Source organism: Onychomys torridus, chromosome 1 (assembly GCF_903995425.1).
Source record: "Onychomys torridus chromosome 1, mOncTor1.1, whole genome shotgun sequence".
In the NCBI taxonomy this organism is placed as follows: Eukaryota; Metazoa; Chordata; class Mammalia; order Rodentia; family Cricetidae; genus Onychomys; species Onychomys torridus.
Genome location: NC_050443.1, coordinates 28,806,637 through 28,834,583, shown reverse-complemented (window position 1 = coordinate 28,834,583; position 27,947 = coordinate 28,806,637). Strand labels below are relative to the sequence as shown.

Below are 27,947 nucleotides of genomic sequence, written 5' to 3'. Positions count from 1 at the left end.
CAGTCTTTTGGGGCTGTGATGGGATCCAGTTTGAGTGAGCCATGAGCCCCTGGGGGGACCCTCCAACCCTCCAGTCCATGCATCCACCAGGGACCTAAAGGGTCCCCTTGTCCTTGCCCCACATTTCCTTTCCCTGAATCTGGCCTCTCCTGTCTCCCCCTTCTCTGATTGTGGTCCCTAGCCCTGGATCCCTGTTGTACTAGCCTGAGGTGAGGACTTACCACCCTGTCTCTGACAAGTGTCTCTCTCACAGCCGAGTGTCCGTGTCCTCTGTCTCTCTGTACCACACTAGCCACTGTACTGTGATAGTTCCTACTCTGCCTCACCTCCTGTCCCTGTCTGCCTGGTGTATCCTTTCTCTTGGGTCACCTTTTCATCTGCTCCCTTACTCCTTTAGTTGTGGAGAGAAGGGATTCAGGGTTGGAAGGGCTGTGGAGAAGGGAGCCTAAGGATTCTGGGGCTGAGTGGTCCATTCCAGGTGGCAGGGAGCTAAAGGGCATTTCCTGCCAGGGAGGGAGGCCCTCACCCCCAGGGCCAGACTGGAAAATGTGACGTCAGAGAGGGAGTTGTAAAGTAAGGGGTGTGGGGACACAGGAACAGAAGAAATTTGACACCCCTCCAGTCATCTTCTAGAGAGGTTTGGGATTCTCTCTCCACTCTCGAGGAAGTCTTCCTTAATTTGTTCCCCAATTCTGATGGGTGTGTTTCTGGGAGACCTCCACACCTTCTTCCTACACTCCAGCCCTGCACCTCTGTCTCTGGCTTGGGCCTCCCCAGCTTCTATACGGTGGTAGGCTTGGGCATTTCCTTTCTGATCTTTCTTCCTTTTTTCTTCTTTTAGAGACAGGGTCTCACTTTGTAGCCCTGGCTAGCCTATACCAGGGTATGTAGACCAGGCTGGCCTCAAATTCATAGCTGTCTTTCTGCCTCTGCCTCCCAGTGCTGGAACTAAAGGTGTGTGCCACTGCACACCCAGCCAGGTTTTGTTTTTTTCTTTTTCTGAGTCTGGGTCTCATTCTGTGGAACCCTTGGCAGCTCCCTGCCCCAGCCATAAACACGTATGCTATCATCCCCAGCTCAGGAATTCCTTTTTGTAGGCTTTTGAGTCAGGGTCTTGCTGTGCAGCCCAGACTGGCCTTGAACTCAGGGCTCTAGTGTTAGCCCTGGTTTGATGCTTAAGCTTTGTCTCCGCTGCCTGGGTTCAGTGCTGTCTTCAGAGGAACAGCTGAGCCTAGGTCTGGTGTCCGAGGTCTAGAGGATATTCTTCAAGCTTGAAGCTGGGGATAGACCCCAGAGATGCAGACGGCTAGTAGGTTTGGAGAGGGAAATAGAAGTGGGAACCCAGAAGCCTACAAGAGATTCTCAGCAAAAAACCACAAGGAAGAGTGTGAAGTCTCAGCTAGACATGGTAGTACACACTGGGATGCCAGCACTTGGAAGACAGAGGCAGGAGTGGACAGTTTGAGGCCAGACTGGGCTACAAAGCTAGCTCATGCCCAGAATTCTGCCTCAAAAAACCACCTTGCTGGGTGGTGGTGGCGCATGCCTTTAATCCCAGCACTCAGGAGGCAGAAACAGGTAGATCTTTTGAGTTTGAGGCCAGCCTGGTCTATAGAGAATTCCTCCTTCAGGATGTGTGTATCCTCAGGTTAGTTCCTGGGCTTCCCAACCATGACCTGACCATATCCAGGCCTGTCTGGCTTGGGGTCCATGGAGACAGTGTATCATGAGTCTAAGAACTGTAGAAAACCACAGAATCCCCAGCATTGCCTAGATCCTGGATAGATAGAAGCCTATCATGAGGTGCACTCTAGAAGGGTAGGGCCTAGATAATCCCCCAATACCCTACTTCAGTGCCATGAGCACAGGCTGGAGTCAGAAACATGGACCCAAGCTAGGCTTTGGCTTTGACCTTGTCAGCCCCTCTTCCTCAGCAGAATGGGCCACACTAACCACACTCTTGAGATTTTAAGAGGTCAGAGGGTAGGGGTAAGGCTCTGATGGTAGGGACCTATCTAGTACACACAAAGCCCTGAATTCAATCCAATACCCGAGGCTGGCCTCAAATGCTTGTTCCTGCCTTAGCCTCCCAAGTGCTCGAGCAGAATTGTGAAGCACACCAGGTTTGAAGTTGTTAGATGAAACCAAAAGAGGGGGCTGGTGAGAGGACTCAGTGGGTAAAAACGCTTGCCACCAAGTCCGAGGGCCAGTTTGATGCCTGGAACTCACATGGTGGAAGGAGAGACCACCTCCTAGAAGCTGTCCTCAGACTACACACACACCCACTCACACACACCACATACCCCCCCCATACCCCCCCCCACACCACATACACACCCACACACCCACCTACACCCCCCCCCCATACACAAAATAAATGCTTAAAAAATCAAAAACGCTGGCGGCGGTGGTGGTGCACGCCTTTAATCCCAGCACTTGGGAGGCAGAGGCAGGCGGATCTCTGTGAGTTCGAGGCCAGCCTGGTCTACAACCTGAGTTCCAGGAAAGGCGCAAAGCTACACAGAGAAACCCTGTCTCAATCAAAAAACAAAAGAATGGGCACACACTAGAGGCTTGATATTACACATCTGAATGTTTGCTGGGTAAACTTGGGAAGCTCCCACTTCTCATTTGGGGTGAGAGAGGCCCTATCAGCTGACAGTTTCTAAGCCCAGTCAGGGATGGAAATGAAGGTCAATTTATTGAAACTGGTTTTGGGACAGGTGAGTGGACAGCTGGGGTTTCCCACAAACATCTGTGAGAAGGAGCTAGCGCCCGGCTGGGTGGGAGCGGGTGCCAACCACAGACCCTATCTGAGGCCCAACTTTTTCTTTTCCTTCTGCTTCTTGCGGACCACATCCAGGTTCCGGTCCTTCCACATGCTCTTGCGAAGCTTGATGGGCCGAGAGCCCACGTACTTCCCTGCAGAATGGAGGGCTCCAGGTTAGACTTGGGAGGTCAGGCTTATGTCAGGCGTCCACCACACCCCTATTCCAGGACATGCCTCACCCACCATTCATCTCCCGCATGGCTCGCACATAGTCACTGGGGTCCTTGAAGCTCACGAAGCCATAGCCCTTGGTTTTGCCTGTGCGCTTGTCACGGATCACCTTAGCCTTCAGGAAGGATGGGAAACGGCTGAAAGCGCGTGCCAAGATGTCATCATTCACCTCATTGCCCAGGTCCCCGCAGAAGATCCGGAAGTCATCTGGGATTAGGAGAGAGAAGAGGTCAGAGCATCCCCAAGGGCTCCCCCTCCTAGCCTCAGTCTGTGCCCTGGGACAGTAGTAACTGCCCTTTCCCACCAAGGCAGAGGGACCAAGCTGCTGCCAGTACTCACAAGTCAGCCAGAGCTGGGACAAGTTTGGGCACCTGGCTCCAGAGTCTCCAGTACCCCATTTTCCAAACAGGTTCTTGTTATGTAGTAGCCCAGGCAAGTGCTGGCTAGCCTTGGTGTGAACAACCACACCCAACCAGAGTCTACACCTTAGCCCCTAACTGCACAGCCTTTCCTCACCTACCTTGGTCACCTACTTCTGCAGTGAAGCCTCAACTCTGTCCCAGCTCTCGCCATTTCTTGGTCCTTGTGGCCTTGCCACTCACCAGCCTTCTGGCACAACACTGCACTCTTCCTCAGCTGGGCTGCCTCTGCAAGTCTGCTCTAACTCCACACTGGCAAGGGAACACACTGCTGCCCCTTCTCCAAGAGGACCTCTCCTACCATTCTTGGGCTCATCCCCAGGGCCCGCACCTCTACTGGGCATGCTCTTAAACTGCTGTCTTCTTCCTTAGAAATTGGGATGTGAGGCCTGAATGACCAAGTAAACTGCGCCAGGCCACAACAAGACTGTCGCAGGAAGGGAGCCAGCAGCTGAGGGCTGGAGTCAAAGGCAGTTTGCTGTCCTCAGCTATGGCTGAAGCTGCCTACCCCTTGGTTTCCATGGTGATTAAAGACACGATTTATGCCAGGCGGTAGTGGCACACACCTTTAATCCCAGCACTGGGAGGCAGAGGCAGGTGGATCTCTGTGAGTTCGAGGCCAGCCTGGGCTGCAGAGTGCCAGGAAAGGTGCAAAGCTACGCACAGAAACCCTGTCTCGAAAAACAAACAAAGGATACTATTTATGAGTGAGTTAGGCTACCCCAGGAAGAAACAGTCTGACAACCCAGAGAGTAGGATTCTCTAGCAAGGCCCTTGACTTAGACACTTGAGATATGCCCTGAAGCTGACCCTCCGCTGAAGGGTGGAAGACAGGCTGGCCTTGAACTCACAGAGATCCACTGGCTTCTGCCTCCGGAGTGCTGCGATCAAAGCACATGCCACCACGCCAGGCCAGCTAAAACATCTTTGAGGGCAGGCCCTCTTCTCACTTCTTACAAGATCCACTCTCCTCCTGAAGACGACAATCTGGGCACGGTCTACAGGGGAGTTCTAGCAAGCAGAGTTCCACCAGATCCTCCCCTGCCCACCCTAGCTTTATGGCCATGAACCTGGGCCAACATGAGGATGCTGGCTGGGATCTAGACACCCTCTATCCCCATAGTTCTGCATCAATGACTACTCATTTCTTATGGGTTTAGTTAGGACTTAGCTAGCGGTTAGCTTCTTTCTTTTTGTCTTAAGAAAAAAAAATATACATACACACTTTTTTTTTTCTTTTTTTTGAGATAGGGTCTCACTATGTAATTATGGCTGACCTGGAAGTATAACAGGCTGGACTTGAACTCACAGACATCTGGCTATGTAGCCCTGGCTGGCCTGGAACCTGTATGGACACCAGGCTGGCCTTAAACTCCCCAAATCTGCCTGCCTCTGCAGTGTGTTCCCATACCTGGCCTAAGATTTCTTTTTTTCCTTTCTTTTTTTTTTTTTTGGCTTTTCAAGACAGGGTTTCTCTGTGTAGCCCCGGAGGTCTTAGAACTCACTCTGTAGACCAGGCTGGCCTTGAATTCACAGAGATCTGCCTATCTCTGCCTCCTGACTGCTAGGATTAAAGGCATGTGCGATCATACCCGGCTAGATTCTTATTTAAGTATGTGTGTCTGTGTGTGGGTGGGTGCACACATGAGTGCTGGTGTCCCTGGAGTCTATAAGAAAGTGTCAGATCCCCTGGAGTTGGAGTTACAGGTAGTTATGAGTTGCTTCATGAGGGAACTGAACTCAGGTCCTCCGCAAAAGTAGTATATACTCATTAACCACTGGAGCGTCTCTCTAGTGTCAGCTTGTTTCACTTTTTCCTGCAGTACTGGAGATGGAACCCAGGGGTTCACATACACTAGGCAGTGCTTCACCACTGAGCTACAGGCCCAGGCTCCATAGGCCAGTTTAAATCCAAGAGAAAGAGGAGAGGCTGGGTATAGTGAAGCGCACTTGGGAGGTTGGCGTAAGAGGATGGTGAGTTCAAGACTAGCCTTGGCTATATAGAAGACCTGGTCTCAACATCAAAATAAATAAATAGTTACTGTTATTTTCTTAGCTGTTTTAATAGTATTATGACATGAAAGAATGCCTTTCTTAGGGGTAAGTACTGAGGTACTGGGTAGGGACGTTAAGCAGTTGGTAGATTTGACTGTATTCGTGGGTTCAATCCATAGCACTGCATAAACTGAAGAGAGATGGCACATGCCAGCACTTCAGATGTAGAGGCAGGAGAGTCAGAAATTCAAGGTCTTACTTGGCTACATAATGAACTTGAGGCCAATCTGGGGGGCGACATGAGGCCTTGCCTCACAAAACAACGAAGTAATAATCTCACTTCTTGTGTCAAACAATAAGGAATGAGGAGACACAGCTCTGCAAAGGCAGGGTTCTAAGGCAGAACGACTACCTGGCACAATGTGCACGGCCTGAGATCCATCCCTAGCATTGTGTGCGCGTGTGTGCGTGCATACCCAAACACTCAGGAGTAAAGTGAATACAGCAAAATGTTAACTGTGGGATCTAGGCAGCAGGTAGCCTATTCATTGTATCACTGTGTGCTTCCAAATTGAAAATCCAGACTCCTTTGACCTCAGCAGGCCAGGTTCCCCATGAGTAAGAGTCTGAAGGCCCTAATACCAAACTGGGCATGGTGGCTCACACCTGTAATCCCATCACTCAGGAGACTGAGCCAGAAGGATTGAAGTTAAGGACATCCTGGGTCACAGAGAGATCCTGTCTCAAACCAAACCAAACCAAACCAAACCAAACCCAAGCCCTGGGGAACAATTATGCTCAGCACACCACACCTGAGAGGAGTCCTGCCCTCCAGGTACTGTGGAATCACCCTTCTTCCCCTTCCCTGTTGGTGGCCCTGAAAGCTCAGTACAGCCTGTTCTTGGATGGGTGATGTCCAACCTCTCACTTGGGTCCACTCACCAGCATCCCACTCCAGCAGGCTGGGGTCCTCCCAGCTGCTCCCTGCTGCTGTGCGGATGCAGCGTTTCAGTTTCTCTGGCTTTCCTTTCTTCTTGTCCTCACCCAGCGGCTCTGGGACCTGTGGGGCAGGGATGGGTGTTGGGAGTCTTGTGCTCGTACTATCCCCAGTCCTGGCATCCCCATTCAAGTGCTACATACACTTCCAGATGTGGAATATGAGGGCTGCCTCCCCTTGTCCACACCAGACCACCCTTTGCCTAGAGGACTGTGTTGCTGTGTGGAAGCTCATGGGCTTCTGCTTTCTCCCAGCCCTTCAGTCCCCTTGCTGCATGTTCCACGCTTACCTCTAGGGCCATGAGGCCAGGAGGTGGTTCAGGCCGAGGGGGCCTGGGTCGTGGACGCAGGGACAGGAGCTCAGGAATTCGCAGTGGAGGCAGCAGGCCACGTACCACCTCCAGTGGGAGGGGCAGGGGCTCCGGCTCAGGCAAGGGCATGGCTAGGGCCAACGGGAGGCTGGGACCAATGACTGCAGGGCCAGCTGGGGCTCCTCCTGCCCCCACAGCCACTGCAGCACTAGCTTCCTCCAGTCCAGCTGCTGCAGCCACTACTGCCTCCTCCTTCTCCTTCAGGCCTAACCCAAGGCCAAGACCCAGCTCTCGGGGAGCCGCTGGCTCTTCCTGTGGGCAAGGGGGGGTGTGAGGAGTGGGCAGCTCACAGGCTCACCCCCACTGTGTACAAAGCAATGGTCTGGGGACCAGAGAACAGGGAGCAGAGAAGTATAGTCAGTTGGCCACAGAGAAACACAGGCAGAAAGGGAGACAGACACAGGTGAATGCATACAGACAGGGACAGAGAGAATCAAAGGAAAACAGGAACACGCGGAAAGAAGTCACAACAGGTGTTTCTCTGTTCTGTTTCCTTTTCTTTTTTATCCCCTCAGACAAGACAGGGTTTCTCTATGTAAGAGCTCTCGAAGTCCTAGAACTGGCTTCGTAGACCAGGCTGGCCTTGAACTCTCAGAGATCCACCTGCCCCTGCCTTGTGAGTGCTGGGATTAAAGGCATGCACCATCATCGGCACCATCACCGCCGGCTCAGGTGTTTCTCTCTCTCTCTCTCTCTCTCTCTCTCTCTCTCTCTCTCTCTCTGGTTTTTCAAGACAGGGTTTCTCTGTGTAGCTTTGCGCCTTTCCTGGATCTCATTCTCTGTAGACCAGGCTGGCCTCGAACTCACAGAGATCCGCCTGCCTCTGCCTCCCGAGTGCTGGGATTGAAGGCACGCACCACCACCGCCTGGCCAGGTGTTTCTCTTTATACTCTCTCCCACATAGGAGAAAGCTGGACATGGTCCACAAGCCACTGCCCTCATCACTTGGGAGGCTTAGGCAGAACTGTAAGGCCCAGGTCAGCCTGAGCTACAGAGCAAGTTCTTGTCTCCAAAGAGCAAAGAAAACAAGGATTTTTGTCATACAAAGAAACAGAGGTACAAAGACAGAAAAACAGTCAGGGAAGGAGAGACGTAAATATAGTGAGTCAGGACTGGGAGCCCCTACCCACTGTACCTTTAACCACAGGAGTCAGTCCCCACTTACCAGGGGAGGTCTCAGAGCAGCCATAGAACCCAGGGGTGGTCCAGGGGCACGAGCCATTGGTGGCAGCATCATGGGTGGTCCAGGAGGCCCAGGGAGAGGGGGTCCGACCAGGGCCTGGTGTGGGGGCCTCAGGGCCATAGGTCGGGGGCCACCTGCTGCAGAAGAGAGAGCAGAATCTGTCAGGGTGTTAGTGGGGAAGTCCCAGGGCTTTGGGGGAAATTGCTTGGCAGGGATCATGACCCTGGCCCCTCACCTGCTCTCTGTAGCACGTGGGGGACGAAGGCTGGACGCAGGATAGGGGCCCTCTGAGGGGCCACAGCTGTGGGAGAGAGAGATGGGGGTGTCATGGGGGACAGGGACACTTGGGGCAAGATGTTTGTGAAGGTACTCTGAGCACCAAGAAATCCTGAAGAAGAGGCTGGGGACCCTTCTAGTTGAGGTGGTTTTGCCATTGCTTCACTCGGCAAACTGATTTGGAGGGTTTCCTGTGGGCCCAAGCCTGTTGTGAACAGCACTAGAATCCAGCAGACCACAAGGTCCTGGGAGTTCTGGGTCCAGGATAGGAGGAAATGATGTACTGCCAGAAAATGGCAGCCCAGGGAGCTGTCAGAGGTCAGAGCACCCTGACCCAGCCAGGGGGCTTGAGGCCTCCTGGAAAAAGGGACCCATGAGCTAGGACCTCAGGATAATTAAAAGTCAAGTGTGAAATATCATTGCCAAGGAGAGTATATATAAGGCAAACTTTTCTCAAGTATAGGTGGTATCTCAGAGGAAATGGGGGGCTGGGGAGTCCCAAGAGAAATACTGGGAGGCTGCATCAAAGCAGCCTTCCTGGCTGACCAGTGCTATCCTCCTGAGGGCACAGCAGGATAGGGATCTGGGCAGGGTAACGAGGTCAGATTTTCACTTTGATAACTTACTAAAGAATAAATATTCATCAGATATCATCAGATTAAAAAAGACAGGGGTAAAAGTCACGCCAGAAAATGTAGTACTGGGGGCAGAGGAAGGGCTTATGTTTGACGCCAGCCTGGGCCGCACGCAAGGTCTTATTTCTAAGAGCCGAGGGCTTGGATGTAGTTCAGTGTAGAGTGCATTTGAAGCCCTAGGCTCATCCCCAGCACAACAAAAGAATAACAGTATCAACAAACACAATTAACAGACTTTTACATCCAATGGAGAACAGACACCTCATCACACACTCTCACAAGCAATGTCATAAAAACTGACAGTATATGACTATGTGTGTGCATATACATCTGGATGACCAGAGTGGAAACTGTGAGCAATGGCTGGTGGGCAGGAAAGTTTGAAGGTTACAGCTGAGTGACAAGAAGCAGAAGAAAGAAGGTTCCTTGACTTTCTCTGACATCTAAGCCATGCTTAGAGATCCTGAGTGTGGTGGGTGGGAGATCAGGATCTCTAAGCAGCCAGGTCACAAACGGTCCCGACCACTAGTGAGTCACCTGATGCTAGTCTAAACAGTCTGTCTCCCTCATTAATAGTATGTCACACTTGTTATGTGACAAAAATCAAGAGTTCAGCCCTTACAAAATTTGCTTGCCAGAGGAAGCAAAAGGTGGTAAAAATAGTAAGCCAACTGAAGAGCTTGCTGGAAGGTGCTGGAGTTGGGGAGACACTGTCAAGGTTTCCCCTGGGGAGTGACAGGAAGGCTGGGACTGAGAACAAACTGATGTGAGACAATCAGCAAGTGCACGGTCAGGTGTGTACTGTCTGAAGAGTCATCAGAGTGGAGAAGAGTCGAAAGCAGATCTGGGCAAGGAGCCTGAGTTTCTAAACCTAAACTAGTGTGCCTGGCCAAATGTGAGGTCCTGGTCCCCAACCCACCTGCTCGTCTCAGGAACATGGCTTCTCGAGCCTCAGGGCTGTCCAGGTGACTGCGATCAGCAGGGCCAAAGCCAACTGTGAAGAGGAGAGAGGAAGATGGTGGGAGGCTAGCTCTGACACCCAGCCTGATCCAGGTCCTCCCACTATTACTCACCTGGGCCCACAAATGGAGGGCCTCCCACCATGGGAGGCACTACTGTGGCTGCAGCAGCGGCCCGGGCCTCCAGGGTCTGTTGGACCTATTGGGGAGAAGGAGGCCTGGTTCAGAGCTGCTAATCAGCTCCAGCTGGCGCACACTGGCAGGTTGAGACTTTTACCCTGGGCTTTATGGGCCTGGTGATATTAGGCTCTGCTACAATGTCCCTTCATTGGGGCTTCTGGAGTGACTAAGTAAATCTATTATTATTATCTTCCGGGGTCAATTTCTCTGACTCAGCTTCCCTACGGTACTGTCTCCCATACAAGGAAAAATCAAGTCCCTGATTCATTTCTGAAATCAGGCATGTTCAGGGCAAGGCTGCACACCCTACAGCACTATCTCAAATAATGTCCAACTTGTCCTCCATCTCCTAGAATTTACCCTTGACTTCTCTAGTCTATTATCCAGATAGCCCAAGTCATCTGTAAATTGGACCTCTATCACCCTCCTGCTTAGAATTCTCTAGTAGTTCCTCATCTCAAAAGTAAAATGTCAACCAGGCGGTGGTTGTGCATGCTTTTAATCCCAGCGCTCAGGAGGCAGAAGCAGGCGGATCTCCAAGAGCTTGAGGCCAGCCTGGTCTACAGCCAGAGCTGTTACACAGAGAAATCTTGTCTCAAAACCCCCCCCCCCCCCAAAAAAAAAAAAACACAAAAAAGTAAAAGCCAAGATTTTTTTTTTTCTCTCGAGACCAAGTTTCTCTGTGTAGCTTTGGAGCCTGTTCTGGAACTCATTCTGTAGACCAGGCTGGCCTCGAACTCAGAGATCCACCTGCCTCTGCCTCCTGAGTGCTGGGATTACAGGCTTGCGCCACCACTGCCTGGCCAAGATTCTTAAAGAAGCCCACAGGATCCTGCAAGATCTAGCTTCCATCACTGTCTTATCTTCCCCACTTTCCTTTCTGCTCACTCTTCTCTGGCCATTAACCTCTGCTTTTGCTTGAACACTATGACAATTACAGATGTTGTCTCAGGGTCTTTGCATGGACACCCCAGATATCTGCATGGTTTCATTAGCTTACTTATACCATTGCTTTACTAACACCAAAACAAAAAGGCGGACTTCCCTGACTACTAATGAAACCTTGCCCTTCTTACCACTCTGTAATCTCTCTCTCCCTCCTAAAATGTAAATGCCAAAGGAGCAACAATATCTTTTCTGTTTTGTTTTCTACATGCCCATTCATTGCTCAGAACAGAGTCTGGTGCAAAGATGTCTTTGGCATGGTAGGCAAGAGATTGATCACTGAGCTGCATCCCAGTCCACTTACTAATTGCAAAGAGAAGCAATGTTTCTTTTGCTGGCATTTATTTAAATAGTTTCTCCTGTTTCTTTCTTTCCACTAATCATATAAAGCTGACTATTAAGCACCTGGAATATTATCAGTGAGACTTGGGAATGATTTAACGAAGTATACATTTTGCTATTTTTGTGATAGTGGTGGGCTTAGAAACTAGAGCTTTGCACAGGGTACATAAAGTGCTCTACCACTGAACTACATCGCAAATCCGTGAGTATAAATTTTCAAGATGTTTATACAGAACACTATATAAACTGCAGAAAGTTTAGATAGTTCTTGGCACTGCAGAAAGTCCTACCAGACAGGATGCTGTAGAATAGATGCTTTCAAAGGATTAAATATACTCTGTCTTGCATTCCGAGTTCCTGGCACATGAATTATTTGCCATGCTAATTAATGAGCCAGCCAAAATGTCAATCGCTCCCCATAGACAATCCGTTATTAGGATCAAAACACTGTGTTCCCCCGACTCATAAGCTGTAGCTCCCGCCTTACTTGCTGGTACGTGTTGGTGGCGATAATTGGGCGGATCACAGGAGCTGCTGGGACCTGCATGGCTTCTACTGTGGGCACCGCAGGCACAGCAGTTGGGATTCCGGTCACCGGAGCTCCCAGGACTTCTTGCTCAAACCTGAGGGAACAGAGGGACAGACACCATAGGTCAGATCTTCTCACTAAGGCTAGGGCGCTGGGCACATCGCGACAGCGCCTCCATCCCAGCCAAAGCCTCCCCGCGCACGTCTCCAAGCCCCGAGTTTCTCGGGTCCCATGGCCCCTCATGGAGCCGCGTCTCAGGCCTTTGAGACCTGGAGACTCCAGGGCTGAGTGGTTTTGCCTGGAAACCGCTTTTATTTCTCCTTCTCAGGGCCTTACAGGGCCATTTCCGCCTCCATTTCTTTCAAGCGTTCCTCGCCGCTCTTGCCCGGGAGGCCGACACCAGGCCCCGGGACCACGGGCCCTCCCGCAACCGGGAGTCCCGGAGCCGGCCCCGCCCCTGCCATCGCTGATGCCGACGCCTTCGCCGCTCCTCTCAGCCGCCGCCGTGCAGTCCACAGTCGAGCCCCTAGCTCCTTAGGGTGGGAGCCGGCCGCTGACGTATGGACCAGCGCGACGGATGTGCTGCGTGACGCCGTAGGCCCAGGAACAGGGGCCAATGAGATAAGGCCACACCCCCAGGGAAGTACAAGCCAATCAGAGTGTTGGAATGACGGGCCCGGAGGCCGGCCACGCCCCCACGGAGGAAGGGAGGCGAATGAGAGCGAAGCACGTCAGTTAGACCCACCCCACTGTGGAAGTTCCGAGGCCCTTCCAGAAGTTTGTAAACACCGCCGAGTCTCCTGACACTGCCAGGCGTCAGTTCCTTTTATTTTTTTACGGACTGGGTTCATGTTTTCCTTTTGGGGTTTGGTTTGGTTTTTGAGACAGGGTCTGGCTCTTGAGCCCAAGCATGGAGCTCACTTGGTAGCCTAGGTTGTCCTCGAACTATTAGAAATTCCCGCTTCAGCCTTCCAAGTACTGGAATTGTAGGCACGCATTTTATGCTAGAGTATCTAGAGAGAATTGAAGTATTTTGTTTGTTAGCCGCTTTTGTCTCCCGACTGCTCCTCCAAGCCCGCTGACATTTTCATGAGTTGAGGCTCATAGGTTATTCCAGTTTCCTTTGGTTTCACCTAATGTCCCTGTTCTGTTCCAGCATCTCACCAGGACACCACATTCCCGTCCCATTAGTTGTTGGGTTTCTATTGGGTTCTTCTTCCCTGTGACACGTTTTGAGGAGTGCTGTTAGGTGTTTTGTAGGGTGTTCTTCATTTGGGATTTGATGGGTTTTTTCCCCCCCCTCATCGTTATTCTGGTCATGGTCTCTGGGGAAAAGACCATAGAGGGTAAAGTGGATTTCTTCTCAGAGTCCAAGAATACAAATTATACACATGGTTTTCACCTGTTGCTTGGATAAGGTCCTATCGAGCGTTTCCACTATAGATTTCCTTTAAAAAGTGCTTTTCTGCCGGGCGGTAGTGGCGCACACCTTTAATCCCAGCACTCAGGGAGGCAGAGCCAGGTGGATCTCTGTGAGTTCTAGGCCAGCCTGGGCTACCAAGTGAGTTCCAGGAAAGGCGCAAAGCTACACAGAGAAATCCTGTCTTGAAAAACAAAAACAAACAAAAAAGTGCTTTTCTGTACTCTCAAAGGAAGACACCATCAAATTCAGCCTTAAGGAATAGGGAATTACATGTCACTTCTTTTTGATGCAGGGTCTCTGTATAGTCCCAGGTTAGCATCCTCTTGTCTCAGCCTTCTGAGTGCAGAAACTGTGTGTGCTATGTTATGTGATTTTCTACACCTCCTTGAAAGAATATATACATAAATATTACAAATTTTAGTGGAAGATTTCTCTATTGTCACCCATTTATTCAATCATTTTGTCAATATAGATTCATAAAAATTTATGCTTTAGGTCATAATTTTATATTTTAATTTTTTAGTGTTTGGAGGCACCTTGCTGGGTAGTTCTGGCTGGCCTGGAACTCACCATGCTGACCACAAACCACGGCAGTCCTCCTGCCTCTGTCTTTTGAGTACGGATAGAGATCACAGGTGTGAAACCCAGCCTCAGATGGTGGCGGGGGAAGGCCAGAATACTTCATAATGCCATTGTACTGTAACCCATTGTATCTGGTTGTACCTTTTAGAGGCTCGTGATGGTAGGTTGCCCTTGGTGATGCCAAATCCTGTCCCACCATTTTAAAAAGTTGGGCACAGTCTTACAGAAACAGGGAATCATGTGCTACTTTTTATAGGTGTGTGTGTAGGGGGGTGTGGAGTCTCACTGTGTACCCCACATCAAACCTAGCATCTGTTGTCTCTACCTTCCCAGTGATGGGAGCACAGCATACTACCTCACTGGGTGGTTTTTCTTCCTCTCTTGGCCAGCTGTCCTGAAGGACTCCCTTGCTTTTTGGGACAGAATAACTCCTCTATGTTTTGCATACTTCTTTCCCCAGGCCTAGAGTCAGCCATTTCCCCAGGGTTCCTGACTCCTTTAAACTCAGAGTTTAGTCAGTAATGGCACCTTGAAACCACAATCTGTGTGTCAAGATTGTTCATGTGACTATGTTTTTTTTTTTGTTTGTTTTTTGTTTTGAGACGGGGTTTCTCTGTGTAACTCACTCTGCAGACCAGACTGGCCTCGAACTCAAGAGATCTGTCTGCCTCTGCTTGGGATGAAAGGTGTGTGCCACCATCACCAGCTACTATGTTGTCAATTACAATGAATGTTTTAGGAAAATTAAGTTGCATTTCTAATGCAAATACAATATTATAAGGCATTTACACTGTATCCTTTTGTGAAACATTTAAATAACACTATTGTGTGTGTCCATGTGCATACATAGCACACATACATGGTGGACAGGAGACAACTTGCAGGAGCTGATCTCTCCTCCCACTATGTAATTAGGTCCCAGAGATTGAACTCAGGTCATCAGGCTTGGAGACCAGTGCCCTTACCCAGTGAGTCATCTTACTGCCCCTCCTCCAAAGTTTAATAAGTGTTATTGGGATATGTGTAAAGTAGGATGCTAACAGATCATTTTTCTTAGACAATCTACAAACATAAAAAATGAAAACTGTACTAACCGTAGAACCCTTGTTGGAGTCTGACTCTGATACGGCCCATACAGGCTCATGTTTGAATGCTTGGTCCCCCGGTGTTGATGCTGTGTTGTGAAGTTAGTGAACCTTTGGCATATAGGACCTGGCTAGGAGTGGGTTGCTGGTAGCGAGCCTTGAACATAGTATTTATCTCTGATTTCTACTCAATATTCTGTCTCTAGCTCCATTGTGATATGAACAAGCATCTCCTTCAGCTCCCAGTCCGACTTACTTCAGCTGCCATGCCTTCCCTCCCAGGATGCACAGGAGCCTCTCAAGGAGCCAGAACAAGCCTCTCTTGAGTTGTCACAGCATTTAGAAAAGGAATTGAGACAACCTGGTAGTGCAAACACTGAGGTGGTGGAGACAGGAGGCTCACAAGTTGAAGGCCAGCCTGGGCTCTGTTCATAGACTATCAAAACAGAACCCTAGAGGACACTGTCGTTTCTTGCACTGCATAAGGCTCTGTTCTAGCAAGGCACTGTGTTACAACAGCCACCTGCAGCCTTTCTGATTGACCTTTCCAGCAAAGGTCTGCCCTGGAAGTCTCCCTCCAACACCTTTACCCTACTTAATGTCTCTGTGGCAGTTAGGTTCTGCTGTGCCATACTGTCATTCACCTTGCCAGCTGGCTAGCTCCCTCTCCTAGGCCACTAGGTCCCTGAAGGCAGGGGCTTTGGTTCATTTTATTTAATCTACTGAGGAGGAAAGTGAAGCAGCCACTCTAAGGTGTATGGTCCAAAAAACCCCTTTCTCTTGGCTTTAATGGAAGGGCACAGAGAGAACTGGGAGGAGCCACAGAATGGCAGCCAGAGGGAACTGAAAGTCTGTGCCAAGACAAAGCTGACAGAAGTGGGCAATACTTTCTTCCAAATGCTTTATTGAAGGAAGGCGAAGTTTGGGGGTTAAATACTATTTATTTTTGAAATAGGATCTCTTACTATGTAGCCTAGGCTGTCTTGGAAATTGTTGTGTAGCCGAGGCTGGCGTAGAAATCAACAGGAGTCCTTTCTTTGGCTCCTTGGCCTCCCAGGCAGACAATAGGCTCATACCACCAGGCTAAATTGCAATTCTCAACTGCTCCTGGCCTCCTCTTCATTTGTATGGCTGCTGCAGTGCTCCCCGGGCCTGGGCCCAGCGCAGCTGCCACTGGGGCAGGGACAGGCCCTGGCAGAGCTCCCCAGAGAGGGCGGCTTGGCCTGGCTGCTCCCACCTGAGGAAAGGAACGGTGTCTGAGGAGAGCCCCATCCTCCAGACTGTCCCATTATGTGACTGGCTGTGAAGCAGTCAGTCCCCGGGCTTGAATACCCATCTCACCAGTCCCCCATGAGCACTTGCAGCTTGGGGATCTGCTCCAATGCCTGTTCCATCAGGTCCTCCAGCTTCTTCAGGGCCTGCCCCATGACCTTGTTCTGCTCCTTCTCTTGGGACGCCTGGATCTGCAGCAGCTCTGGAGGTTACAGTGGGGAGGCAGCTTATGCCCTGTCTTCAGGGTCCCCATCTCAAGGATGCCACCTTCAAGGCTTCAACCTAGACTTTGCTGCCTTCTACTCTATGGCCCACAAGTCTCTGACACACACTCAGCTGCCTCAGTTTCTTTCAATTCCCTGTGGCCTCTTTCCTAGGCTCCACTCTTCCATTCGGCTCACCCTCCCTCCAGTTAGCCAGAAGCTTCTTCCTGAGTGTCTCCCTCTCCTGTTCAGAAGCCTGCTTCCAGGCTCCCCAGTGCCCTCCAGGTAGAGTCCAGGCTTCTCAGCTCAGTTTGTGAGTTTGCATTATGTGGTTCCTGTTCCCTTCTGGGGAAAACGTGCTCTAACTCCAGGGCCCACATGAGACACCATACTTTTTCTTCGTTTCTCCTTCTGTTCTTTCTATGTGGCCTTGGCTGTCTTGGAACTCCATAAGTAGACCAGGCTGGCCTCGAACATGTAGAGACCCTTATGCCTCTAACTCCTGAGAACTGGGATTAAAGGTGTGCCACCACACCTAGCCCTTACTTTTTTCTTTCGAGGCAAGGTCTTTGTAGTACAGGCTAGCCTCAAACTTGCTGTATAGCTAAGGATGGTGTTGAGCCTTGTGATCCCCCTCCTGCCTTTAAAGCCTCCCAAGTACTGAGACAGGTGTGGGCATGTGTGTATTTTAGGCTTATTTATTTTGTGAGTTTTGCCTGCATGTATGTATATGCATCACATGTGTGCCTGGTGCCCAAAGAAGCCAGAAGATGGCAGCAGGTCCTCTGGAACTGGAGTTACAGCTAGTTGTGAGCTGCCATATGGGTGCTGGGACTGCACCAGGTCCCCTGTAAAAACAAGTGCTCTTGACCACTGAGCCATCTCTCTAGCCATCACCGTGTTTTAGAGACAGGTCTTTTTACACTATGTAGGCATGGCTGGCTTGGAACTCACTATCTCACACAGAGATCCTCCTGTCTCTGCCTCCCCAGTACTAGGATTACAGGTGTGCACCATGCCTCCTTTTATGCAGTGTGGTTATGGGCTGTATGCATGCTAGGCAAGCAGTCTACTCCCCGAGCACTGTCTTCAACTCACCATCTTTCCCTTTGGGAAACATCCTTATCCCTCCTAGCATCCTTTATCCCAAGGCCCTTTCACCCTGCTCCAACCTTTCACTCTTGCAGATGGTGAACGGGCCTAGTCCCTCTCCATGTACCAGAACAGAACCCCACTGAAACTTAATGCAGAAAGCATACTGGTCACTGAATTCCCTGTCTGTGATTCTTACATGTTCTTTGTCTAGGCCTGCTGTCTCTGAGAACTCCCGGAGTTGTGGACTAGTGTGGCAGGGCTCATAATGAAGCCTGGAGTTGGGGCTCTGAGAGCTTGCTGATGAGCTGACATGGGGGTGAGGGAGCCATGGGAACTAAGCCTGGTTTCTGCCAGATGAAGAGGGCAGGGATCAATTAGAGAGGGGAAGAAGCCAGGAAGGAAGGGGACACAATTATTCTTTAGAGTAGAGGGACCCAAGAGTTGTTACAGGTATATTAGGAGTTCAAGATAACCGTGAGGCCGGGGGGGGGGGTGGTGGGGTGGTGGTGTAGGGCTATCATGCCAGCATTTGGGCAGTTAAGGGAACAGATTGTTTTTCTGAGGCCAGCTTAGGCTACTTACCCTGTCTCAAGAAACAACAACAGAATACACTCTGGGCCATCAAAGGTGGCTCAGCAGGTAAAGGTGTTTGCTGCCAAGCTTGACTTCCTGAGCTTGACCCCTGGGACCCACAAGGCAGACAGAGAACAGACTCCAAGCAGTTGTCCTCTGACCTTCACAAACATGCACACACACACACACACACACACACACACACAAGGAACATTCTGATGGCAGTGAGTGAGTACTTGGCAAATGGACAGGTTATATAGCTTTATAGTTAGCTCCACATCTGACTATCTAGGTTCATATCCAAGTTCTTGCTGGGAGTGGTGGTGCAGGCCTTCTTTGGGAGGAAGAGGCAAGAGGATCTCAAGTTTGAATGCCAGCCTGGGCTACACGGTGAGATACATACCAAAAAAATAAAAGCAAACCAACCAACCTTCATTCTACCATGTGGCCAGGCTCCTGAGCCTCGTGCACCTGAGCTCCCTGCTCTGTGACTGGGGAGAACAGCACCGACCAGAGCCAAGAGCTTGCCATGCAGTGGAAATAAGCTAGCGTGTTCCCAGCACACTGTGGTGTGGGGTTCTTAGCACTTCAGGAAGCCTGTGGTGGTGCAAATGGAAGGCTGGATCTGAAAAGTCAACATACCCTGGGTGGATGGTCCCAGAGGCAGACTGGTCTTCACATGAAGGAGATTTCCTACTTGGAGACCCAACTGGTCTTGGAGAAACAGAAGGTCTTGGCGGAGAGAGACAGCCTTTGGAAGGAGTAGCTCAGGTGCCTGGGGGCAGGGGAAGAATGGTCATCTTGGCCATAGAGTTGGGATTGGGATGGGCAGACAGGTCACAGGGCATGGACACTCACTTTCCCTACAGGCAGCCCCAGGGTATGGCTCAGCGAGATGAAGCTGGAACCCCTTGGGGTAGTGGGGTGAAGCTGATGGATGGATGGTAGGATCCTGGATAGTGGCTTCAGCCTGTGGGTAGCAATTAGAACACTAATAGAACAGCCTGATTGCCAGAAGCTCTGGAGTCAAGGACTTGGAGGTGGGGCTAAGGACTGGGAGACCAGACTGTAGCTGATGATGCGGGGTGAGTTTTGAGAGTCTGGGGACCCTGGGCTGCTTTTGTGTGCACGTGCGTGTGTGTGGAGCCCTGAGGTGGGTGTCAGCTGTCTTCTTGATCACCTTCATTTTCTGAGAGTGTGGCTCCCCTCTACCTGAACCTAGCCTTAGAGTTACTCAGGTGGAATGGTGTTTCATCAGGGAAGACAGGGCTGGCCCAGCCTCACCCTTTGGCATGGTACCACAGCAGGGGACCCAGCAGAATATGGTGCAGGTGTTGGGCTTCTTCCTTCAAGCAGCGGAGCAGTTCCTGGCTCTGTGGTGCCACCGCTTCTGAGGTGGGAACAACCTTCTGCTGAATCAGAGCCAGCACCTGTGGGATGGAGAGGGTGGATGGGGTGGGCTGGGCTCACCCTCCCTAACCAAGCCTTGCCCAACATTCATCTTACCTCCTCTGGGCCCTTGCTCAGGCGGGTCTTGATGACTGAGTTTCCCTTGATGACCAGGCGGATCTGTTCCTGGGTCTCCTCCTGGGAATGAGGAGGCCCATGACACTAGCTTCCTGTTCTTCCCACTGCCCAGGGCAGCCCACCCCTTCTTACAAAGTGCAGGTCCTGCTTCTTCATGGGAGTCTCACCCTGGGTCCCTCCCCACATAGAGGCCCAGTTCGTTTGTTTGTTCATCCCTCCCCTCCCTACTCCTTAAATTTTTTTAGATTTATTTATTTTTATGTGTATGGGTGTTTAGCCTATATAGATGTCTATGTATCACATGCATATTTGATACCCACAGAGGCAGAAAGAGGGTATCGGATCCCTTGGAACTGAAGTCCCAATTATGAGCTGCCATGTAGCTGCTGGGAATTAAACCCAGGTTCTCTGGAAGAACATCTAGTAAATTTTTTTTTTTTTTAAGATAGGGTTTCTTTGTGTATCCTTGGCTGTCTTAGAAGTAGCTCTTGGGGGGCTGGAGAGATGGCTCAGAGGTTAAGAGCACTGACTGCTCTTCCAGAGGTCCTGAGTTCAATTCCCAGCACCCACATGGTGGCTCACAACCATCTGTAATGAGATCTGGCGCCCTCTTCTGTACATAATAAATAAGTCTTAAAAAAAAAAAAAGTAGCTCTGTAAAACAGGCTGGCCCCAAACTCACAGAGATCCTTTGCCTCTGGAGTGCTGAGATTAAAGGTATGCACCACCACCAGCCAGGGCAGCCAGAACTCTTATCACGGAGCCGTCCCTGAGCTCTGGAGGCCCAGTTCTCGCTCTCTAGGCCCACTCTGACACCTCCACTCTGGCCTGCTACAGGCCCAGTATCTCACCACCAGCTGACGCCACTGCAGGATCCGCTGCTGCTTGGCAAGCAGCTCTCGAAGCAGAAGTTGCCGGTGCCCAACCGCGTCCCCCAGTTCCTGGCTCTGGGCATGAAGAGCTTTGAGCTCTGCCCACAGGCCACTGCACCTAAGTCCCAGCAGCAGCGTTTTCCTGGGGCGTGGGGAGAAATTGAAAGAAAGCAAGGAGACTGGCAGCCACACTGAGGAGATGAGATCTTCAGGGCGGCACGAGGACCCCAAACACAGGAAACAAGCGCCAGGAAGGGAGGAAATGAGGGGGCCCAGGGTGGACAGCATCCAGTATCCCGAGCCTCTTGGAAGAGGGCCACTGCTGAGCGAGCCTCTTTACCTCTCAGTGGGTCCCAGAGCGAGCCTCTCCACCTCCTCCACTAGGCTCTGGAGGCGGCCAGTCAGGACTTGTCGCTCACTCAGTAGTGCACTCCTCTGGGTAACTAGTGTACCTACAGCCTGCCAGCCTTCCTGGGGGTACAAGGTCTGTGTGGGCATGGTCCATGGGCAGGGGGGGTTCAGTGGGTCTTAGGAAAGTGTCTCAGGGTTACCTGGATGAGATGAACGGAGGATGGCAGGGCCTGGGTGGAGTTTGATGGGTCTGGGGCCTGGGGCCTGGGGCGGGGACAGAACAGCCGAGGGAATAGCCCTTTATTTTTGTCTTGATGAGTGCTGTGGTCAGCATCAGTCCTCTCCTCCCCTGCTGTAGGCCGGCATTCAGTCCCACCCCCAATGGCAGGCTACTGCCTGCTCCTAGCTATAAGAACATTCACTGCCCACCTGGCCATGACCTCTTCTTTGAGCCCATCCCCACCACACAGGGACCAGATCTCTGTCTCCCGCTCTGCAGCCAGGTACTTCAAGGCGGCCAGGATGTGGCCTGCAGGGTGGCTTGTCAGCAGTGTCTGGTAGGGACAAATGGGAAATCAGGGCAGGATGGTGCTGCCGGGATGCAAGCCAGGTCTCCAGGGAAATGACTTAGGGCTAGATGATTAGGGGGGGTTGGCAACTGGAAATTTCATTATGGAGCAGGAGGAAGTACCCTTCCCTGAGAGCCCTGTCCTCTTACCTCAATTGAGCTTAGCCACTGCTGATGGGAACTTCCGAAGTGGGCCTCACAAGGGCTTCTGTGGATTTGGGCGAGGGACAAAAATGTTACAGGATACTTCAGTTACCCTCTATCACCACTACATGTAAGTGGGAGCTGTCATTGTCTCCACTGGACAGACAAGGAATTGAGTCCATATATGCGTATTAGGCTTGAGTTCCCAAATTATCTGAACTTGCTGTCCTGGGAGCCATTACAAGTTCTGTTAGCTCTTGATCCTTCACCATAATTAAGTCTCCTCCCCAGAGCCCCTCCCCTCCCCACCCCCAGCTGGGTAAGGGCCTCCTCTGGGTCCTAGAGCCTCATGCCTCCCTACCTCAAACAGCCCTGATCACCTGGCTGTTGCTGCCTACGGTGGGTCTGTGTCTTTCTCATCTTACCCTTGGAGCTCACACAGACATAACCCAGAAATCCAGTCTTGAGTAATTTATAGACCAGCCATCTCCTGCCCCTCACGCCCAGGGCCTTCCCAGGGTCCTGGAGCCTGTGAACACTCACGGGATGCTGTTTCCCCTGGCCTGAGGAATGAGAAGGTTCTGCAGGAACTGAGTCCGAAGGGAGCAGGCTGTCCGGACATCACGCTAGAGGGAAGAGGATGGGGCATAGGTGGGTTCCAGGCCTCTGCTTGGTCCCTGACTCCTCGTAGCCCCTGCACAGCCCAGGATGCTCACCAACACCTCAGGCTCTAGGGCTGGGGCTGCTGACACCAGAGGTCCAAAGGTCACATCCACTTTGGCTTTCCTGGAAGGAAGAGTGTAACCAGAATAGGGTTCTAGGAAGAGCAGATGTGCCCCTCCCCCGCCTGGCTCTCATGGCATGTCTCTTGGCTACTGTCATCTCTGACATTAGACTCCTCATTAGTCTACAGTCTACCTCTTCCTGTCTCCTCTGGTCTGACAGTGGTCACAACCCTATTAAAATCTTGGGGAAGTCAGGCACAGTGGCTCATGCCTGAGATTCTAGCCAGTGGTTCTCAACCTTCCTACTGCTGTGAAATTTTAATATAGTTCCTCATGCTGTGCTGACCCCTGACCAGAAAATATTTTGTTGCTATTTCATAACTGTAATTTTGCTACTGTTATGAGTCAATGTAAATATCTGTGTTTTCTAATTGTCTTAAGGAGTGTCCGCAGTGAAAGGGTCTGCCAACGCAGGGGAGTTGCGACCCACAGGTTGAGAAACACTGGATTCTAGCACTCAGGCAGTTGAGACAGGAAGATCACTGAAAGTCTGAAGTCAACCTGGGCTACATGGTGAGCTGCCAGTGGGTGCTGGGAATTGAACCCAGGTCCTCTGAAAGAGCAAGCAGTGCTCTTGACCTCTGAGCCATCTCTCCAGCTCCTTGGGCTACACAGCTCTGTGGGAAGCCAGCACAGCTGCTGTGCATACAAAGCAAATTTAAGACCAGTCTAGGTAACTTAGTAAGACTGCCTCAAACTTTATACAAAGTAAGAAAAAGGCAAGGTGGGGCTTGGAGAGATGGCTCTGTGGTTAAGAACACATTGCTCTGGCACAGGACCTGGGGTTTGGTTCCCAGCACTCATATTCAGTGGCTCACAACTGCTTGTAATGCCAGCTCCAGAGGATCTGATGCCTTCTGGCTTCCAGGGGCACCAGCATGGATGTGGTGCACAGAAACTCACACAGGCACACACACATAGTAAAAACAATAAACATATCTTCAAACAAGCAAAAGGGTGGGGTGGGCGTGGTGCTGCACACTTTTAATCCCAGCACTGGGAGACAGAGGCAGGCGGTTCAGTGTCACTTTGGGGCCAGCCTGGTCTACATAGACCCTGTCTAAAACAAAAAACAACAAATGTAAGGGGTGTGGCTCAGTAGTAAAGCACTTGTTCAGTACATGTGAGGCCTGAGGTTTAATGCCAAGTACCACTACAGAAAACAGCGACATGGGGGGAAGAGATGGGTCAGGGATAAGGCCTTCTAATCTTCCAGAGGACTTGGGTTTGATTCCCAGCACCCATGTGGCAGCTTTCAGTTCCAGGGGAGCCAATGCCCTCTTCTGGCTTCTGAGGGCACCAAGCATACACATGGTGCACAGCCATACATGCTAGAAAAAACACCCACATACATAACATAAAATAAAATAAATAAAAACAAAACACATACTCTTAAAAAATGGAAATACCTTCACGAGACCTAAGGAGTGTCATGACACTTTTCTATCACACTCAGAACAGTTGGCAGACATCTGAGCACTTTCCATGAATCTGATTCACCTGATTCTTATACTAACCAGAGAGGCTGACCATCAGCACCATTCCATAGGTCTTAGGAACAGAGGCACAAAGAATACTTCGCCCAAGATCACGCAGTTCTAAGTGGCCGAGCCAGGGCATCTGGGGTTTCAGAGAGAAACTACAGTGCCTCTGCGGCTTTGCTCACCTCTCCCACTCAGCCTCCTCACACGCCCGACCAGCGTGGGCTGCACTGCTCCCGGCTGCTCATTCCCAAGCTGAGCTCTGCTCTCTAAGCTTGCTATGGAGACTCCTCCCCAAACTTAAACGTTACCCCCTCCCTTCATCATACAACCCTTCACAGAATTTATCTCCTGAAGAATCTACCAGAAACTATGAGCTATTTCCTGGGTTACCATCTGCCTTCTATGCGGAAGGTCATCAGCTCCAGGAGGTTGGGACCTATTCTGTGTATTCAGTTGTCTCCTCAAAGCCAGTGTCCTAGATATCTAGTTGGCACCATAAATCCAGGTGCCCAAGATAACAGAACTTATCCTGATGGCCCTTAGGTTACAGCTGGAAGCAGGAAGGGATCAGGCACAACACCGGGGTCTCTGAGGAGAATGTCTGACCTCCCTGGGGAGGCTGAACCCCACCTCTGCATGTCCTGCAGATGCCTGAGCTGATTCTGCAGCTTCTGCATGGGATCTTGCAGTCCACGTTGCTGTCTTCGTACAGCCCTGGCTTGGGCCTGGAGGAGAAGAGTTCGATGCCGGGTGTCTCTCAGGCTCTGCAGTGTCTGTGCCATGGCCATGTCTGTGGGAGGAGCAATGGTGACTGTCAGCACCTCCCTCATCCAGGGTCTCACTGCCCATTGGGCTGGCCCAGCCAGTCACCCTGAACTTCAGTCTCTTGATCCGTCAGCTCCAAACTCTGGTCTAGCCCTTGGATTTCTGCACGCAGGCGGGCCACAGTGGCTTCCAACTCCAACTTCTGACGGACCTGATGGGATCAGTACAGCGTCAGAAGGCTAGATGCTCGGACTCACTGGGGCTCATCTCCTGGGAGATGACAGGAGCACTAAGAGGCTACCTAGCTCTCCCTCCTGGGATTACCTCACCACCTCCTTGGTTGTCTGTGTGGTGACTCTCACATCTCTGTCATTTTCTTATTTTCTATTTTTATTGAGACAAGATTTTGCTATGTAACTAGCTCAGTTAAGCCTCACAGTCCTCCTGCTTCAGCCTCCAAGTGCTGGGATAAAAGGCAAGTACCACCACACCAAGCTCCTGTCTTAGTGTTTAAAAAAATGTGTGTGTGCATCACATACATACAGGTGCCAGTGGAGGCCAGGTGTTGAATCCCCTAGAACTGAAATCACAGTTGGTTGTTAGCCATCTGCTCTGGATGCTGGGATCTGAACTGGGGTCCCCTTCAAGAGCCCTTACCTGTTGAGCGCCTCTCTAGTGTCCTAGTCTTGACCTCTTCCTGTGTCCCCCAGTAGCCCCCAAAGCTGTCCTTTCTACAGTGCTGTTTTCCATGAAACTCAGTAGCTGCTCTTTGAACAACTGCTGTCCTAATGGACAGCTGCAACTCCGCAGCAGTCCGGCCAGTGCAGCCTAGCCAGGTGGGAGTTCTGTTCCCTCGGGCGATCACGGCCACTCAAGGGATCTTATCTAGACCTCTTCTATCCCTCTACGAAACTCAGGATTCGAGGTTGAGGTGAAATTCTGCTTGCTCAGAGAGGCTGAATAGCAAGTAGCTATCAATCTCCTGACTGCACGTTAATTTTATTTAATCAAACAAATGTAACACATCTTTGCATCATTTTTTTTTTTTTTTTTTTCCGAGACAGGGTTTCTCTGTATAGCTTTGGAGCCTGTCCTAGAACTCACTTTGTAGAACAGGCTAGCCTCAAACTCACAGAGATCCGTCTGCCTCCCAAGTCCTGGGATTAAAGTAAAGGCGTATGCCACCACCACCATCTTTGCATCATTAAACAAATATTTCACAGCATAAACAAATATGACACATCTTAAATTAATATTCCACAACACCCCATTTCCTCTTAGTAGCTTATTTATTTATTTGCTTTTACAGGGTCTCACTGTGTAGCCCAGGCTGGCCTGAGGATCACGGTGATCCTTCTGCCTTCTCCTGAGTGTTGAGGCTACAGGGCCTCAGCTTAGTGCCCTCCTCTTGCCAACACGAGTGCCCCATGTCTATGTTCCATTGCTCCCTACCCTACTCAGCTTGTGCCTGGCTCCCCCTGGACTACAACCTCTGGGAGCCCAAACATCTGGGCTGTTTTGTAATACAGTGTCCCTGACAAATCCAGCCTAGAGCAAAATATTTGCAAGCTCTTTTTTGGTTGAAAGAGAATCTTACAGCACAGGCTTCTCACCTTTGGATTGTCCTGATGACCATACCTAAAGAAATGAGACCAGAGTTAGATGGTTGGGGCTTCCGGAGAAGAAGGCAGGAAGCAGAGGCTGTGGATGAGCATGGCTAGACAGGATTGGGGAAGACAGTCAGGGATGACTTTGAGAAGCAGTTACCAGAGGAGGTTTCCCCGGATCATCTTGATACTCCTGCATTGGAAAGATGGAGGGTGAGGAGTTGCTGAGGGCTTTGCCTATGCCTTTCCCCCTCCCGGGCCTCCTCCCTGCACTAGCTTGGTTTACCTTTGACTATGCACATGCTGCACGATGTAGGCCCAGATGTCAGCCCCCTGACCCAGACACAGCCTGAAGAGATACAGCAGAAGGTATGCTTGGGACATCACCCAGGAGGAGGATACTCCACCATTCTCACAGGTATGGTGGTGGAAAGTCCCAAGAGTTCCCACTTCTGGGAGAAGAGGCCAGTGCTCCTGGGGAGGAGGGGTGTCACTGAGAGGGTGAGCTCCTCACTAAGTGTGAGGGGATTCTCATTCCACAACGGGGTTCTCTTTCTTCTAGGAGAGGGTTAGCTGCAGTCACTTACGGGGGGGGGGTGAGAGGTCGACCCCCAGGAAATGATCTTTCCTAACAGGGTCATGGGTCATTGTTCCTACAGGCTCGGTCCCCAACAGGACAGCTATTGCTAACCACCTAGTGTCATCTTCGCTTGGGGGGGAGTGGCGAAGGTGAGGTGTCGCAGGGGCCGCCTTCCTCTGCAGGTCTCCATTAACGCTTGGACTAGGACCACAGGTGTCAGGGATCCTGCTCTGTTCGGCGTCCCAGGCATCACCACCTGGGCTCCTCACCCTTCTCTTGGAGAGAGCCCTCTGGGTGGGGGCCTCACTCCCGGGGCGACCTCACCTGCGCAGCGTCGACTCCGAGGGGCGGGCCGCTTGGGGCACCTCCATCGTTTCTGCAGCCCAGCAACTAAGTTCCCGCGCTTTCTGCGTTAGCTCCATGGCTGTCCGAAGCTCAGCCGCCGTCGCAGCTTCCCGCACTCTCTTCAACGGCGGCGCCCACCGATGACGTCACGGGCGCGACGCCGAGACGCCACGGGTGCCACGCCGACTGCAGGTCCTTGCTGCCCGGTCTTGCGGCTTTTCATGGCGGCCCTTCAAGCTCGAGTGCGGCTTCCAGTGAGCGAAAATGAAAAGGACGGGTTGAGGTGCAGACGCCCGCTTGCTCTCATTTCTTCTTTCACTCACTGTGAGAGGCAAAAGGTCCCGAAGGCTTCGCTTTATTTTCTTGAAAAATGGACTTGCACGCTAAGAGGATGAGTGTCAGGTTCCAAGAAATTCCTTCCCTCCAAAGTCTGGCGTATAGACAAAGCCCGCATTCCCTCCGGGACTTAAAAAGTTAGCTCCTACTTGCTAAAAGGACTCATTCTCCCAATCTTTGGCAAAAAGGGACGCATGGCTCTTCCATTAACCTATGCGTGTGGCGTTTATTATCATGTCAGGATCTATGCTAGCCTCTGGGCTCTCTGTCTCTACTCACACGCACCCGCTACAGTCATCCTGGTTGACATATCCCGCCCCCTACCCTAGACCTCTCCAGCCCCTGAGTTCCACCCCTAACTCAGCCATTTGGGTACTCGCCCTCTATGTTTCCACGCGCTCTCTGGGTCCTTTTGGCCCCCTCTTTCCTCTCTTCCCTTCCTCTCTCGCTCTCCTCCTCCCCTCTCTCCTCTCATGGCCCAGTCTATTTTGCTGGCCATGTTCAGTCTGAACTGCTCTA

General features: G+C 51.2%; 2 protein-coding genes across 8 annotated transcripts; both read right to left on the bottom strand.

Moving 5' to 3' along the window:
* Positions 1-2,675: 2,675 nt before the first annotated feature.
* Rbm42 (RNA binding motif protein 42) lies at positions 2,676-12,456 on the bottom strand. 2 transcript variants are annotated; one of them, XM_036181254.1, is made up of 10 exons: positions 12,168-12,456; positions 11,790-11,925; positions 9,950-10,034; positions 9,796-9,870; positions 8,201-8,266; positions 7,948-8,123; positions 6,702-7,034; positions 6,358-6,475; positions 3,014-3,208; positions 2,676-2,922 (listed from the first exon to the last, which is right to left on the bottom strand). In XM_036181254.1, the coding sequence occupies exons 1-10, from the start codon at positions 12,293-12,295 to the stop codon at positions 2,810-2,812; spliced, it is 1,425 nt and encodes a 474-aa protein (XP_036037147.1). In that variant the 5' UTR covers positions 12,296-12,456; the 3' UTR covers positions 2,676-2,809. The 2 variants fall into 2 exon arrangements, with proteins under 2 accessions (XP_036037147.1, XP_036037232.1); XM_036181339.1 differs by lacking the exon at positions 8,201-8,266 and having other exon boundaries at positions 7,948-8,102; positions 12,168-12,370.
* A 3,349-nt stretch (positions 12,457-15,805) lies between these two features.
* On the bottom strand, positions 15,806-27,228 carry Haus5 (HAUS augmin like complex subunit 5). Of its 6 annotated transcripts, XM_036178055.1 has the most exons (19): positions 27,072-27,228; positions 26,454-26,516; positions 26,328-26,360; positions 26,174-26,198; positions 24,666-24,771; positions 24,426-24,585; positions 22,243-22,312; positions 22,070-22,152; positions 21,533-21,590; positions 21,244-21,368; positions 21,015-21,078; positions 20,804-20,934; positions 20,443-20,605; positions 19,571-19,651; positions 19,349-19,494; positions 18,923-19,034; positions 18,707-18,839; positions 16,263-16,395; positions 15,806-16,158 (listed from the first exon to the last, which is right to left on the bottom strand). In XM_036178055.1, the coding sequence occupies exons 1-19, from the start codon at positions 27,167-27,169 to the stop codon at positions 16,041-16,043; spliced, it is 1,902 nt and encodes a 633-aa protein (XP_036033948.1). In that variant the 5' UTR covers positions 27,170-27,228; the 3' UTR covers positions 15,806-16,040. The 6 variants fall into 6 exon arrangements, with proteins under 6 accessions (XP_036033948.1, XP_036034036.1, XP_036034127.1 ...); XM_036178143.1 differs by lacking the exon at positions 26,454-26,516 and having other exon boundaries at positions 27,072-27,219; XM_036178234.1 differs by lacking the exons at positions 20,804-20,934; positions 21,015-21,078 and having other exon boundaries at positions 27,072-27,219.
* Positions 27,229-27,947: the final 719 nt, after the last annotated feature.